A 16,957-nucleotide genomic window follows, 5' to 3' on the forward strand; every position below is an offset into this window, starting at 1 on the left:
CTTTTTTGGTTACTACATGATTCCATATGTGTTATGTCATAGTTTTGATTTCTTCACTATTTATCTACAATGTAAAAAATAAAGAAAAACTTGAATGAGGAAGTGTGTCCAAACTTTTGACTGGTACTGTATGTAAAAGTGATATTTCTAAAAACCTGTTTTTGTTTTGTATGCTGTGTAGGTTGATGATGGGAAAAAACGATTTAATCCATTTTAGAGTAACACGGAACCCAAACTGGCTGTGCGCATGCGCCATCGTGCATACATTTATTTTGTCCCCCTACACCAAACGTGATCACGCCACACATGTTAAAATATCAAAACAAACTCTGAACCAATGACATTAATTTGGGGACAGGTCGAAAAGCATTAAACATGTATGGCAATTTAGCTAGTTAGCTTGCACTTGCTAGCTAATTTGTCCTATTTAGCTAGCTTGCTGTTGCTAGCTAATTTGTCCTGGGATATAAACACTGAGTTGTTATTTTACCTGAAATGCACAAGCTCCTCTACTCCGCCAATTAATCCACACATAAAACTGCCGACCGAATCGTTTCTAGTCATCTCTCCTCCTTCCAGGCTTTTTCATCTTTGAACTTATATGGTGATTGGCATCTAAACTTTCACAGTATTACCACAATGACCGGCAAAACAGTTTGTCTTTCAATCACCCACGTGGGTATAACCAATGAGGAGATGGCACGTGGGTAGCTGCTTCTATAAACCAATGAGGAGATGGGAGAGGCAGGACTTTCAGCGCGATCTGCGTCAGAAATAGGAATGACTTCTATTTTAGCCCTTGGCATCGCTGACGCTAGTTGTCGTGCGCGAGCAGTGTGGGTGCAATAATTCTAAATTTATTTTGCGACGCTCGCGCATGCGACATGTCCCGTCTGGTCAGCATTTAAGGCTATAACGTAACAAAATGTCGAAAAGGTCAAGTGGTTTGAATACTTTCTGAATGCACTGTGTCTCGGCAACAGTGTCTCGGCAACAGGATAGATAGATAATAAACACTTGCCATGCCGTAGCATAGAGAACAGTCTATAGTATACTATAAGGTGTCACGTATTTATAAAGTAAAAAGAAAAGAAGTCAATGCAATAATACATCTACAGTATGTAATCCAGAATTGTTCCATATCATGGGAAGATATCCAAGTAGACCAAACATGAGTCAGTAGCCTTCTTTGGAGTTTTAAGTGTTCCAGTAAATTGATAGCAGACCGAGAGAACACCACTCAAACCCGGCCATGCCACACTGCCAAAAACCAACAATGGAATGCCAACGCCGTCACAGATTATAAAACCTGTAGTAGAAACATTACAACACAAATACCTAAGAAGGCTCTCCAACGTCATATGCAAACATTATCAAGCCAATTAAAACAATTGCATTGATCCAATTAGGATTAATATCTGGGTAACATGCCTTATAAACAATACACTGATGTAGCCAAATTACGCTTATTAGAAGACTTAATCAAGAATACAGAATAGATTTAGTCACAGAATCACACAAAGCCAAAATATTATTAAAGGAATACATGAGTATGTGATCACTTCATATTGAGTGTTTCTAATGAATTCCTGAACTTTTGCAACACAAACCCATGAAACTATGTCAGTTTATAATTTCAGGGGCCTTCATCATCTTTTGATAGCCCATGCTCTGGTCTCGTCTTGTCTATCTCATATGTAGAGGCAGTTCTAGTAGAGGTAGTATTCGAATGCATTCTGTCCAGGTAGTAATCTAATAATCAGGAGAAACACAAAAAGGGCAAACATTATGATTATCTTCATTCACATTACTAGTTTAAAAAAACACACACTACCTGATTCAACAATCTCACCATCATCCCTCAGCCATTGCATTCATACACACTGTATCTGTGTGATCCCTTACACGTCTTTGCAGTTTTTGCATTCCGTTATTGCTAATTAGTTTCATGCTAGATGAGGTTTGAGAGAGGATGATGTATCTTTGTCTTGGTTAACCCCTACGTCAGATGTTACACACAGGCGTGTCTCATTATGATCCTCCAAGATAATATTTCCATATGGACAAATTGAATTTGTGGTCACTGATTACTGTGTTTTTATCTTTGTAGGGGATACTGTTCCATTCTCTCCAGATATGCCTCTCCTTGCGTGTATTACAGTAAGCCTTCATCTATTAAAGCAGTGAATGCATTGTGGGACTCAACTATCTGTGAGTAATGAAAATCGCTGCTTTATGGTTGTGTTTACCAGATATGCTTCGCTGATGGGTACGTGAGAGTAGTGTGTAGGGTGGTGGGGGGCAACAAGTCTAAATAGACAGAGATCAAACTGGGAATGTTAACAATCACCCTGTTCATATTTTCTGACGACATTTTATTGGATCACAGCACAATAAACTTAAAAAAGACCTATTTTATATTTTCCTTGATATATTTCCATGCTTAATGAAAGCCAGATTTGTCCCCAATATTTAGCAACACTGTCATGGATTTCAAGTGCAGCCAACACTATAGAATATAAACAATGTAGCATGTTATGGATTTCAAGTGCAGCCAACAATATAGAATATAAACAATGAAGCATTACCTCAACTAACCTGTGCTCCCCACACATTGACAAATGTATATAGGCTCACTACTGTTCTTTTATTGTTTATCTTTAATTATTAGTTATTTTTACGTTTTATTTAAATTTGTTATGTTTTTTGTTGTTGTTTTACTTCAGGTTTTTTTGTAAATACTTTCTTAACAGTTATTTTTCTTAAAACTGCGTTGTTGGCTAAGGGCTTGTAAGTAAGCATTTCACTCTAAGGTCTACACCTGTTGTATTCGGTGCATGTGACAAATAGCTGGTCTCTTATTGATGCCATAGGACACACACTCACAAACACATGCACACACACACAAACGCACAAATATCCAGCACTTACCAGCCATCTCTGCCAACAATGTCCATTAATTCCTGTAAAGGAAATACATCATGAAGTGGAGCCATTTTAGTCCACAGCCATTCATTCTTGTTTTTACACTCACAGATAATACACATTTAACAAATGAAATCCAAATGAGTTCACTTGCAAGCCCAGCTGTGCTACATTGTGAAGCATATTTATTTGGGGACAAAATATGTTTGTTTTTCTCTGTATAAAAGCTTGGTTTCTGAGATGGAGGAGTACTGTACAAATCTAATGTATTTGCCCGAGTGGGTTTTTGGATTGCTGCACATACAGCCTAGAATCAAAAGGGATGCATATTCCTACACGGCTAGACAAGGCTCCCTCCCCATGTAACAATTAGACTCCCCTCTGCACACGGGACGTGTTTCGAAAAGGTCACAAGCAATTACTGAACCGGATAAAAGCTGGCATGTCTCACATGGCACTGCACACTCTCATTAGGCGTGTACTGCAGCCTAGAGTGGGTCTCTGGGCCATAAAATCCCTGTGCTGCTCCCTGCCTTCCAACCCTCCTCTAATAGGTCTGCACCCACCAGCGTTAGCAGCACAAGGGAAACTACACATCACCTCTGGATCAGATATGAGGAGAAAGGAGTACTGGCAAACACTGTGAAAGGATGAGGGACTACTGTGCATCACAGTGCTTACTCAAAACCTGACAACGGAAGAACATGGTATTTCCCCAATCATAAAGACAGGCTTAATTTGTATGGATGTTTTAAAAGATGGGATTAATAGAAATAAAAGAGTATGATTAGTATGTGTATCTATGAATATAGTCATACTCATGAACCATATAGGTTCATATAGGTCCCATACAAATTCAAGCCAAAGAGGAGATAAAGGCATGGGAGGAGTCTCTAAACTGCACGAAAATGCAACAGAGATCCTTTATTGATGTGATCCATGCACATGATACCTTGCTCTCAGGGCCGATTCCAAACAGAATACTTGTGGCGTTATTGAAATGGAATTTTAGTACACCCAGTTTTACACACTCTGGCCCATGTCGATCCTAGTGCGCTAGATGCACTCATTGTGGACCCTGTCTAACACTTTCCATACTGAGGTATGAGATCACAAAACTCACAAACACGAAATCAAAACCGGAGGTCTTCAATAAAACACTATGGCCCATCAAGTAGAAAAGGGCCATTTGAAACCTTAACTAATAGACAGTACTGTATATCGTATACATCTGCCTTTTCAACGTCTGAAGGCCAAATGCATGGGGACGATTTTTCCGCTAGTAATTCATATAGAAAAGTTCAAAATGTGAATCATGCTATTAACAGTTCATTTAAATCGAGCATCCTATTATATGAAAAATATAATTGACATAAATATCACACACACACACACACACACAAACAAACAAACACACACACACACTTACTCACGTACTTCCAGGCACACACACACACACACACACACACACACACACACACACACACACACACACACACACACACACACACACACACACTAATAATACTCACGTGCCTCCAGGCCACACACACACAAACAAACACACACACACACACTTACTCACGTACCTCCAGGCCACACACACACACACACACACACACACACACACACACACACACACACACACACACACACACACACACACACACACACACACACACAGAGAAATAATACTCACGTGCCTCCAGGCCACACACACACACGCGCATACAAATAAATAAAATGTAAATTTCAAAAAGGCACAATGCAATGGTGAAATTGGTATTAGGCTAATATGTAATATTGCTAACCTAAAATGCTCGATAAGCTATATTGAATTAAGTTGTGGGTAAGTGCAATTCATTATTAAACAGTCGATTTGCATATGCTTCGTCTATTCCACTGGGAATAAGGGCCAGTAATTTCACTAAAGAAGAAAGAAAAGTAATTTAATTAAGGTATGAACTAGCCTCCGCTATATGAAAACTAAACATCTAAGAAGTCCTTCATTCACGGATAAGATCATGCACACTTGAAGAGAGGATTCCTCAACGTCACTTGAAACAAAGATCAATCAATACTGAAGGACTGGGTCTGTGCACCTGCAAACTTCAACCGTATTCAAATTCAAGTTAAAACAAGCGACGGATATCCACCCAAATTTGTTTGCATCTCTCTATCATTGAAAACTACGAATAAACATGTTAAAACAATGTATCAATTCATGGGGAGATGAGGCATGTGTTGACAGTAAACCATAGCAAGAAATTGTTGATTTATTTTAATGGCCAAATATTATTTCGATGATCAATCGTTGAAATAGGCAACTTTTGGAAAGATTTCTAAACGAAATATAATCGAAAAGGCAATTTAACCAAATGTAAGTGGGCTAGCTGCAAAATCGAAATTTCATGCAAAATCGAAAAATAAAATAGAGGAATCAGACGGGTTTATTCAGAATTGCTGGTGCATCGCGGTGTGTTTTTCTTTAGTAGTAAACCGTGGAGGGGAGTGATCGGTAAAACAATTATGCATTATCGTTTATTACGCATAGGCTTATCTATTGAGCAGCATATGGGCTCAGAATATGGGCTGTCAGCGAGAATAGGCCTAAGTAGTTAAATACCGGACTACCGTAAGACCTAAAGCCTAATACAAGGCTATATGATGTCATTTAAGACGATTGTGAATACCTACAGTAACGCGTGAAATATAATTAGCCTGCAGTGTTCACAAGATGCAACTAAGGTTACAAACGTCTCCGCTTCAGCTAAACAAACTTATAACCCTGATGTGTGCACGGCGTTTAATGCATAAGGCATTGAGAACACTACCCATAGGCCCTACATGTACACTGACGAAACCGCCAGTTTGCCGAAAACGACAGCTTCCTTGCAACACATCCAGTGATGCGGTGGTGATGTGTGTGCCAAACTAAAGTAAGCGCATACCAGCCTCCTGCGTCATGGGTTGTAACCACAGAGGTGACATGAGACGAGAGGTGGACACCTGTTGGGACCCAGGTCCGCGCGCATGCTGGCCTTTCTCCAGCCGCTACCGCAACTGGAGAATGTGCTGGTTTGAGGCGCTCGAGACGAGGATATAGCCCATACAGAAACACCAACTTTTGAGAAACTATTCGATCAAACTAGTAATGGAAAAGCATAACCTTTTGGTGTCAGTTCATATTTTTGTTGGCGTGATGCCAATCGTTAATGATTGAAATGATGCATACAGATTGAACTGAGACACATCTAACTCCTGGAAATCAAACATGAGGGACAAAAGATGTTTTGGGCTGATTCGTTATCTAAAATGTATTCTATTTCAAGTATGTTAGAAAGTGATAATATCTTTCAACCGTTACAAAAACTACATTTAATTCATGCAAATGTTAATCGATTCACAACGGGCATTTAGGGAACTTCATAACTGTTTGTTTGGTTTTGTCACGTGACTTTTGCAGAGCCACAGTTGAACACGACCTTCCTACTTTACCAGCAGGTCATTCTTCTCCCAGACATGTATTTAGGCACTTTTTTAATCAGGAACATGCACAAAAAAAGACTCCATAGACCTAGAAAGACTTCAGTCAATTTTGAGGACATTTATGTACATAATGCAATATTGAAAGTGTTAAAACTATTGCGTAATAGGCTAGCGAAAATGTCATTACATTTTACTGATTCAATCGTACAGCCTAAAATAATATTACTCCCCAGTCCCTTTATAAAAGTCATAATTATCCTTTTCAATTGATCATTGATGCTTATGTATCTAGTACGCAAATATTCAACAATGTTGATGATTCGTTTTGCATATACATTTCTCTACAGAGATAATTAAACTATTATAAGTAATTGGCCTTTGATTGACGAAAGCACAAACTCGAAAATTTTCAACTAGTTATAGGCTACAGAAATAATCAAATGTAAATCATATGTTATTAAAATGCCATGTAGCCTATTACTTATAATCCCACTATACATGTTGCATTGTTTCTGAATTTTCCTGAAAAAAAGGAAGATTAATAAAAACAAATGCATGTAAACCTACTTGACCAAATATCTAACGGTGCTAATAGTAATAAATAAGTAAGTATTCATTAATTTTAAAAGCTATGGATAACAGTTTAATTAGCTTGTTGACATTATATAATATTGCCTGTTAGCAACAGAAATGTTTCATATTTTCAGCGTCAAAGTGCAGACGTTTAAACGATTTTCTTCTCAGACATGCCTTCATAAAAACACAATGCAAAACTCGAAAGAAAATAAATATACTTTGTCATTTGGTAATTGATGAAAGTCGACCCATTGATTTGTAATTTGCTCTGTAGATTTAGTAAGCGGCTGAATCAGCTCTATACCAGATAGGCCTACCAGTTTTACCGTGCCTCCAAAGTACAAATTTACTCGCAATACAATCAAATACAGCTCGAATTTAAACTTAAACTATTTCACGTTGTAGTTCTTGTCAAAAAAGTTTCTGAAAAATATATTTGAAACATGCATTTATACCTGACACATCACGACATGTTTGTGTTCCAGTGGTCCTCTTAGCCAAATAATCTGCACAGTTGTGGCAGTATGTTGGAATCTGTTAAAACTAGATGACTGCATGTAATTCCTATTCTTTCCAGATGAGGGATGAGTTTCTGTTGAGCAGCCCTATGGATTTCTAAAATAGTTTTCAACAGAATTCCACAGAATCCAAGCAAAAGCCTGTCAAGAAGATAAACAACACAGATATATAGACCTAATGTAGTTCTGTCGCGTATCACTTCATCAAGATAGTCAATAAATGATGCTAATTTCATTGAGAAACATTAAATTTTGCATTGTATGCATTATGTTTGATTTCCTATTGCTAGCAGACAACCTGGAGAGCAGTGAGCATCAATATCACACTAACTATTTTCACAGTAACTGTACCATAATGAGCGATCGCCCTCTCCTCTTATTTCGCCTCCATCCAAGGTTGCTGTGGTGACCCAACCTGATGTTTTCCATGTGTCTCGATCCCTTTAAGACCTGTAGTGAACTGGCCAAGAAAGAGGGGATAGTGACACTGCACCTTGTTACGGTTGGGACGACAGTTAACTTTTACTACAGACATTTTGCAAGCTTATAAACGATACTTTTTTAACTTCCACAGGAAACACAGAGAACATGCTGTGATAATGCTAGGCTCTGGAATTCAGTCAATACCCTATAGTCTGGGAGCATTACAAGCCACAAAGGTATTGATTACATGGGTCCTATAGCATGTTTGATGCTAAGGATGGAGGTGTAAAAAAAAGGCCTTACCAGTTAGTGAGTCCCTTGGTCTGGCTTGTAATCGAAACTTCATGTGACACTATTCTATTAGCCCATGGTCTGCTCGTTCTGGCGTCTAATGGCTCGCGGATCAAATCATGGGCTTCAGCTCAGCTCCCAGGTGTGACGCACGGGCGGTCAGTTTGTGCCCTCAATGCCAAAAAAACAAACACATGTTCACATATGGTGTCATTGTAAAGCATACTGGAAAATATATTAGTAATTAAAGACAATTGTAATAACATAATAATAGGCATTACAATATAAAAACATCGAGGCGGGATTTAGCCTAGTGGTTAGAGCGTTGGACTAGTAACCGAAAGGATGCAAGATCGATTCCCTGAGCTGACAAGGTAAAAAACACTAATCTGTCGTTCTGTCCCTGAATAAGGCAGTTAACCCACTCTTCCTAGGCCGTTATTGAAAACAATAATTTGTTCTTAACTTACTTGCCTGGTTAGAAAATACAAATATTTCTAATCAAAATGGCGTTGGCAAATGTTGGGGAAATGTATCAACGTTGATGGAGTTAAACGATTCTGAAACATGATGTTTTTATGAAAATAATAAACAAGGCTTAGTAAATGTTTTTATAAATCAAACGTCATAGAAATATATCATTTCTATCCCATACCAATATTCTTTGCAATTGCACTTTACGCACGAGCCTATACATGTGCTAATACATTTCGTCCACACATATAACAGGTTTATAACAGAATATGTGTACGTGATCTCTGATCTTGACCTAAAAAGTTCAAGATCAGAGATTTTTTTGGGGGGTGGATGCGATTCTAATGGTGCTCTGATCAAAATATATAGTTTTCACTGCATGCTATATTGCCAAGTGTCACTCACAAACTATTATAAACACAATTAACATTAGTGGAAGTGCCTATTTGAAGTCCATCCAAAAGCACAAGCTCACCTCATTTGAAATAATCTCTTCCATGGTTTTGAATAGTCACTCCATCTTTTCTATTTAACCTGCCAATGCATCATGTTTGATAAACGTTTTCCCTCAGACACTTCCCCCTATGTAAAACACCCAGAGGTTGAATTGAGCAAACCGGATGGTGCATGTGTGTAACAGCCTTTCCACAGTCAGGACGGCCAATGAAATCATACCAGAGCTCCAACGTAACTGGTAAAATTGACGTGGAGGGACGCGTCAAATGAATCCCAGCAAACTTCAGCCTCCGGTATAACTCAAATTTGCCTTTATCGGATTAAGATCACTTCAGTGCCATTGTACCGAGTAGTTTCTCTCAAAGCACTGTGACAGAAGAGTGGAAAGAACATCGTGAGGAGACTTTTTAGAAGTCCCATTTGTTCTTTAACTTTTTGCTTCCTTCGTGCAGAAGGGAGAACCACCGCATTCAGCCATTGAGGGGCAACTATTTCAAAGCATCTCGAACCACAGGCAAATGGGTAAGCTTGCGTTAACATCTGCATGCTTCAGTGAAAGAAAGCTTATGGAAGCATAACCGTGCTTAACACGCCTGCATAACGTTAGAAAGAACCAGAAAGTTTATTTCGGGGTGTAGGTAAAGTGGACAGACACATCCCTTTCCAGAACGAATGGAAAGATATGCTAATGTGAAAATATTCATAATCTGGGAGTTCATATTCAATGGTTGATTAAATGGATAGTTAATGTAAAGGATGCAATGAATTTACATACAACTTAAAAAGTGTCAAAAGTATCTCTCAGATCCAAGGTAAGTTAAATATAAGGTAAGTTAAATATATCTTCCTGTTGTGAATAGTAATAATAACTTGCATTAGCACGCATTGTCCATGGTTAAATTTACTGTAAGTATGGAAAGCATGAAAATAGTTTTGTCTGCTTTTCGTGACAGTTGAATATGTCCATGTATCTTCATTCCCTGCAGAGCAAACCTATGGGGAGGTGAATCAGTTGGGTGGTGTATTCGTCAATGGACGACCGCTGCCCAACGCCATACGACTACGGATAGTGGAATTGGCCCAGCTTGGAATCAGACCCTGCGATATCAGTAGGCAACTTCGTGTCTCTCATGGCTGTGTGAGCAAGATACTAGCACGATACAATGAAACGGGTTCTATTTTACCCGGTGCCATCGGGGGGAGCAAACCACGGGTTACTACACCGAATGTGGTGAAGAACATAAGGGATTACAAACTAGGTGACCCGGGGATCTTTGCCTGGGAGATCCGGGACAGGCTTCTCGCAGACGGAGTTTGTGACAAATACAACGTGCCCTCAGTAAGCTCCATCAGCAGGATTTTACGGAACAAGATTGGAAATCTTTCCCAGCCGAACCAGTATGAGAGCAGCAAGCAAGCCCCCACACAGGCCGGCCTCTCTTACAACCACATATACCCCTATTCATACCCCAACGCTATGTCACCCAATGGCAAAATGGGCAGCGGTCCCGGAGTACCCGTGACGGCCGGGCATGTAAGCATATCAAGGGCCTGGCCATCAGCACACACTGTCACCAACATTCTGGGTATCAGGGCCTTCATGGATCATCAAGGTGTGTAAATATTGAATTTATTTTCCAGACAAATGATTGCGTGCTGATCTGAATGGCACCATGCACACACAGTTGTAACTCATTTTCCAATAATTATCCAAGTACATTTGGGGTTACAGGTTCGAGCTATTTGACGTGCTGTTCAGTTTATTACTCATTCTATGATGAATTGATTTATACATCCTGTTTTGACGTTAGTTCATCAGGGAGGAAATGTGCCCTATACATCTTTGTAGGCCTTGGTTTGGTGCCTCACAAGGAAAACAACTTACTCTGTAGGTCTACTCACTCGTGCCTGTAGGCAAACACCTTGCTTAGGCCAGGATACTTATTAAAGCCTCCTCGTTCCCCGTGGGACCTAAGGTCAATATAAGGTCCTACTCGTCATGTTTTTAGTGATGTGTTGCCTCGAGGCCCCAGATGGATTGTTAGCCACGGCATGGCTGCAGTTCTGCCATCAAATAAACGAATTAATTTAGCAAGTAGCCTAGCATGTAGCTAATTTTGAAAGGGCATAGTTGTGACACATTCTTTAGAACGACGTGATATAATAATATATCATTTTATGTGACACTGACAATTTCTGCTTGATATGAACGTGTGATAGATAGCCTTGTTGCATTTATCCCATTTCCTATAGATTCCTGACCAACCCTATATACAGTTCTGGATTCAGAAACAAAAACAACAGGCATGGCTTGGATTCGCACAATTTGGCACACTATTCTTCTTTTGAAAACATATTGTTTTGATAGCATTTTAAGAAATATCGCCGATATAACGCACAATATTTAGTAGAACATGTCATTTAGGTCCCGTTTACTATTTCAGTCACTAAGGCTAGGCTACTGTGTTTCTATTGGATCATTCGATAGGCCTGGTGATGAAAAGGCCTAACTGATCAACCATAGATCAGAGACATTTTGATCCGACATTGAAAAGTGCAATCTGCTGTTTCCTAATCAGCTATTGCTGGAGCAGAGGGATATCCACCGAAAATGGAGGACTGGAGTAGTGTCAACAGAGCGACGTTTCCCTCTGCTCATGCAGTCAACGGAATTGACAAATCAGTCATTGATGCGGACATAAAATATGCACAGGTAAAGACAACAGGGACTCCTATGAATGCAGAAGACTAGCTGCGTCCTGTATCTACAGAGAGACTGGGCTCGAAGTGTAATATAGTGTGTATTGAAAGGGATTAGTCTGTTTAATAAAATATTGTTATTCTCAAGTTGTTTCAATTCCCCCCCCCCCATTTTTTTTGTAACGTTTCCTCCAGCATTTTTCAAAGCAGATTAATATAAATTGGGTTGAATTTATATATAGGCCTACACACTTAGGTTACGTCATAGATGTGAAATGTTTCGTTCTGCGAAACCTAAGTCTGACATTTTCTGCCTTTCTTTGTATTTTTTTTGTTGCAGCCTTCATCAACATTATCCAGTTATGTCCCAGCTTGTTCCTACTCATCTTCGAACCAGTATGGCGTTTATAGTGGGCCAGGTAGCTATGTGACCCCTGGACACCATTGGCAGTCCCAGAACTCGAGTTTGTCCCTCCCAAGCAGCGGCATGACGATGCACGCGGGAGACATACACTCTTCAATGGCGTTCAAACATCCATCGCGAGAAGGTAGGCGATGTCTTGTTTGATAGTGTTCGGTTCTGATCACAACTGCGATAACGTAGTTTTAGCGTAATTTGAAAACCACTGGCAGCTGACTCGTTTCCCTTAAATTGTCCTTAATCTACGGAAAAATGAATCGTTATTTTAAATTCAATAACAGAGTGTAAAATACAAATGATGTTAATATTTTCTTATTTTTCTCTTCTTTATATAAGCCTATACACCCCCCCCCCACCACCACACACACACATACACACACACGTTTATAAGGCTACGATTAATCTAGCAGCAGATGTCTAATTGTGGAAATTAAGTTATGTTACTGTCAAGCCTCTCAATATGTATCATAGAGTACGAATAATGGGAGACTCAACACTAGGGTATTAGTGTAAAAGCAATGTAGGACTACATTTGGGTCTCGAAATTGTAGCAGCCTAAAATATTGATGTAGCTACAATAGCCTTGATGGCGCGGACCTATAGTGAATATATATCGATGTCAGATAAATACGAAATATTTTAGGCTGAGATAGGCCTAAATATGTCCTTGAAATAAGTGATCTCGGTTGAATGATCTCGGCCCTTATACAGGTATTCTAGTTATGCTTCGATTATAACGTTTCCTTGTCATTTTTATATTTATATTTTAATTTCAAATTAATTTATGAAGTTAATCAAAGTGTTATAAAAAGTTTGTTATTAGCCTACATTTACAGATGATATGACGTTGACGAAAATGATGCATATGCATAGATACATTCAAATGAATCGAGGTGTGAACCCGAGAAGACGGAATTTGAAGGTTAAATTGCAGCTTGCGATAAATGTTGTCAGTAAATTAATGAAAAGTGGAGGCCTAAAATGTAAATGTCATGTGAAGGTTAAAAAGGAAAATAATAATTGAGTCAAATAATGTATGGATAATTAAAATATGGTGTCAAATGAATAGCCTTATAGCCTAACATTGACTATTATAAATATGATTATTATAATTATTATTTATAACCTATTTTCTATTTAAATGTTGCATGCATGGTGTCATCTTACTTTCAGGTAGGTAGGATATAGGCCTAAGAGAAAACTATTTCGTTTTTTAATAAATATTGCCATTCTTTCTGCGTTTTGCTGAAGTAAAGAGTAATTGCTTGTGTGCTATGCAAACGTCTTCTGTTTATGTTCTGCAGGAGACAGAAAGCCCACCAGTCCACTAAGCAAGCAGCAGCAGCACGAGGCGTTGAGCAGTGTACACGGACTCAATCTCCCTACCTCATCCTCTTAAACCAGGGAGCTCGTGCCGCAAACCGAGGACTCCGAACTTACAATTGGCCTATGTAACGAGCTGCAGACCCTGCCTTACCTAATTGAATGAATTTCAAGAATTCAAACTGTAAGTGGAAGCACTATTTATGATTTGTTTGCCAAAGTGTTAAATATTGAATGTGCCCTTATAGCCTGACGCATATGCATACAAAAGTAGCCAACCAATGATGACCTACAGTCGATATGTGGCTTTACGAATGTAAACTTATGCGGACTAATGTCCTCATGTAGTGGATGTGGTGGTTGGTGGTTTTGTCATATTTTCATTGAAATAACCTACTTCATGTATATTTCTGTAAAATACAGGATTTAAATGGAATAATGTCTGTCATTGATTTTTCATTTTGCTATAGTCTAAATAAGGGGTCGCATTGACAATTGAACTGTATCCTGTATACACAAAACATTATATTTTCTTGATTGGTTTCAAATCTGGTTTCTGCATACAAACTCAACGATGTGAACAAAGTGATGAATTGTAAATGTAAGATAACTGCAAAAGCTTTAATTATATATTTTTATAAATCCATTGTAAATATTCTAAATAAAGGCATTATAAAAAAAGAACTGCTCCTGTCATGAATGAACATGCCAAACACATACTGCAAAACATTTTCCCAAGTCACATGTGTTTGATAAGCGATTTAAGGCTCAGATATGATTTCACTGGGTGCCACAGAACAGTAAAAAGTTGTTGAACGTAGCAATTAGATTTCGATAGGCAGCAAGATGGCCAAAATCGATATGCGAAGTTATCGGTATGAGTGAAATCACTGCAGATAGCATCATGCTGGGCCAACGTGTGGGTGCTAATCCCTTTTCCTCTCATGGGCGCCTTGCTTCTGTGTTAATGGAGCTTACTGCATTCGGCGCCTCCAGTGATGGTATCTTGGCTCCTTCTGGATACTTGCCATGAGGCAAATCAAATAACCGATCAAGTGCAGGTTATTTTGCAATAGAGGCTGGGGCTGGGATTACACACACACACACACACACACACACACACACACACACACACACACACACACACACACACACACACACACACACACACACACACACACACACACACACACACACACACACGTTAAGGGATGATGTGATAATTGAAACACCGCATTGCATTACATTACTTACAAACAATAGGAATATACTTTGCACATTGTGGAATAACAGTGAAATTATATGGTCCAGGTTTGGGTAAATCGTTGCTTATATGTTGGTTGCATGGTGTTCAGTATGACATTTTCATTAGAGATACTGTGCTTTCAGCACCTGCCATTCAAAGGTCTGTGCACGTTGCAGATTATTGACCATGTCCACACGACTAGGACCAGCCCAACCTCACATTCAAATCGTGCATATATGCAGCCCCAGCCAAGCACAGCCCAGCCAGCCGAGGACGGATGGCTCCGAAGGATTTGCATTCTCTAATACTAACAATCAGCATATTTATTACGTCCACAAAGGTATTTATAATTCCAGGCCCAACATCCCATCCAAAAGTCAGTGCGTCTCACCGGAGCCAAATATTGACTAGCATGTTGTGCGTGCCATAGGCTACAGACATCCCATAAACTGTACATTCCAATTCACAAAGTAAAATGCACATCGCAATTAGCCTACATAGTCTGTATTTGTCATGCATCTCGAATTCGATTAGTTACATTTAAAACTAAATGCGAACATTTTCTAGACTATAAAGGGTGGTAATTTTAGGAAATATACTTTGACCAACAATCAAAATGGGATAGGTCTATCATTTTGGAAATTGTTTATGTTAAATGTTGCAAAACAATATGCATAAACGTAACGTCGTACAGTGAAACATATATTTTATGAGGACACTAACGATTTGGTCATCCTAATCCGTCAGTTAGGCTATGTGTGTTATTATGGTTTGTGCAAAACAATGTTGGTGTAGCGCTCTGTAATAATGTACTTTAAAAACTGAATGAAGAACATACATGATAAATATAATGAAAATACATCAAAGATATAATAGTATTTCATAGAATTTATTCCGTCTATCGAATTCAAGCAACATGGGGAAAGTAGCGGTTCCATGAGAAATGCAGGTGCCCCTGCAAGCTATGCCAGTGAGTAGATTGCTTTTGGGACAATAATAAGCTCAATCTCTTTACAAATAATGCAACTTCAAAATCCTTACAAATATGGGGTATTGGGTTTACTGAGTTTTACACATTCAAAGACTTACACTGCGCTGCCACAAAGTGAAAAAGCGAGGAAAACCAGTTTAAATTAGTTTCATTTGATTTTAAATGGGTCGTCAAAATACGTCTTTCCAGAGATTAGTTGAGGAAAATTACCTCAGATAAGAGACGTTTAGAGTGCCGATTTTTACATGGCCCAGACTACAGTCCAGAGATAGATAGGGATCACCATTAGGCCTAATCCACCTGACCAGCGGTCTCCTGCATCTGTTGACACAGTTTCCAGTTACGCAAATCAACCCCAGAGAACTCTCGATGAGAGAGGACCAATCAATGACTAGGTGTGTTGCTGAGGTGAAAAGGCATTTCTATGTGTATTTCCATGTTTGTCTGATCAAGAACAATTGACAATTGTTAATTCTGACAACCGATGCCATCACAATTCCATGTTGAATGTGTGTGTGTGTGTGTGAGAGAGAGAGAGAGGGTGAAAGAGTGTGTGAGAGAGAGAAAGAGAGACAGAGACAGAGTTAGAGACAGAGAGACAAAACATTGACTTAATCAAGTACATCTAACCTTGATATTTCATTTTTGTATTCTTCAGTGTTGAACAAGTTCCATACAAACCATCTTTCTCTCTTAAAATTCTCTTAATGTTATGTGAACACTTGTAAGTGACATTCAGCTGCTTTTCAGTGCCAGAAAACACATCTACCAACTTCTGCTGCTTCAATGTAAGACTTGTGTTTAGGTTTTGACCTTTTACTGTAATAGGGTTGCAGCAAATGTAAAGTGAGTGGTACCATTATTCCCCTGATTTCATGAAGAGGGATTCCATCTCAAATCTAGTCTCTTGCCCATGAGATTTAAATCAGACCATGGTTTATCTTAGTTCTAAGACTGTTCACAGGCTTCTGAAACTCCATTTCTCTATTGTACGAAAACATAGTTTAGCTGTTAAAAAAAATCTAAGAATATCACAAACTCAGACTCTCAAATTCAAAGGTGAATCATCAACTACTTATGCATTCATGTAGCAGAGGATTGATAATTCCCCATCTACAGGCTTT

The 16,957-nt window shown here is 38.9% G+C and overlaps 1 protein-coding gene across 1 annotated transcript; it reads left to right on the forward strand.

Moving 5' to 3' along the window:
* Nucleotides 1–9,376: 9,376 nt before the first annotated feature.
* Nucleotides 9,377–14,283, forward strand: pax1a (paired box 1a). The gene is made up of 5 exons (XM_024429916.2): nucleotides 9,377–9,674; nucleotides 10,139–10,765; nucleotides 11,732–11,865; nucleotides 12,193–12,400; nucleotides 13,578–14,283. The coding sequence occupies exons 1-5, from the start codon at nucleotides 9,671–9,673 to the stop codon at nucleotides 13,670–13,672; spliced, it is 1,068 nt and encodes a 355-aa protein (XP_024285684.1). The 5' UTR covers nucleotides 9,377–9,670; the 3' UTR covers nucleotides 13,673–14,283.
* Nucleotides 14,284–16,957: the final 2,674 nt, after the last annotated feature.

The sequence above is a fragment of the Oncorhynchus tshawytscha genome, linkage group LG08, assembly GCF_018296145.1.
Source record: "Oncorhynchus tshawytscha isolate Ot180627B linkage group LG08, Otsh_v2.0, whole genome shotgun sequence".
NCBI lineage: Eukaryota > Metazoa > Chordata > Actinopteri > Salmoniformes > Salmonidae > Oncorhynchus > Oncorhynchus tshawytscha.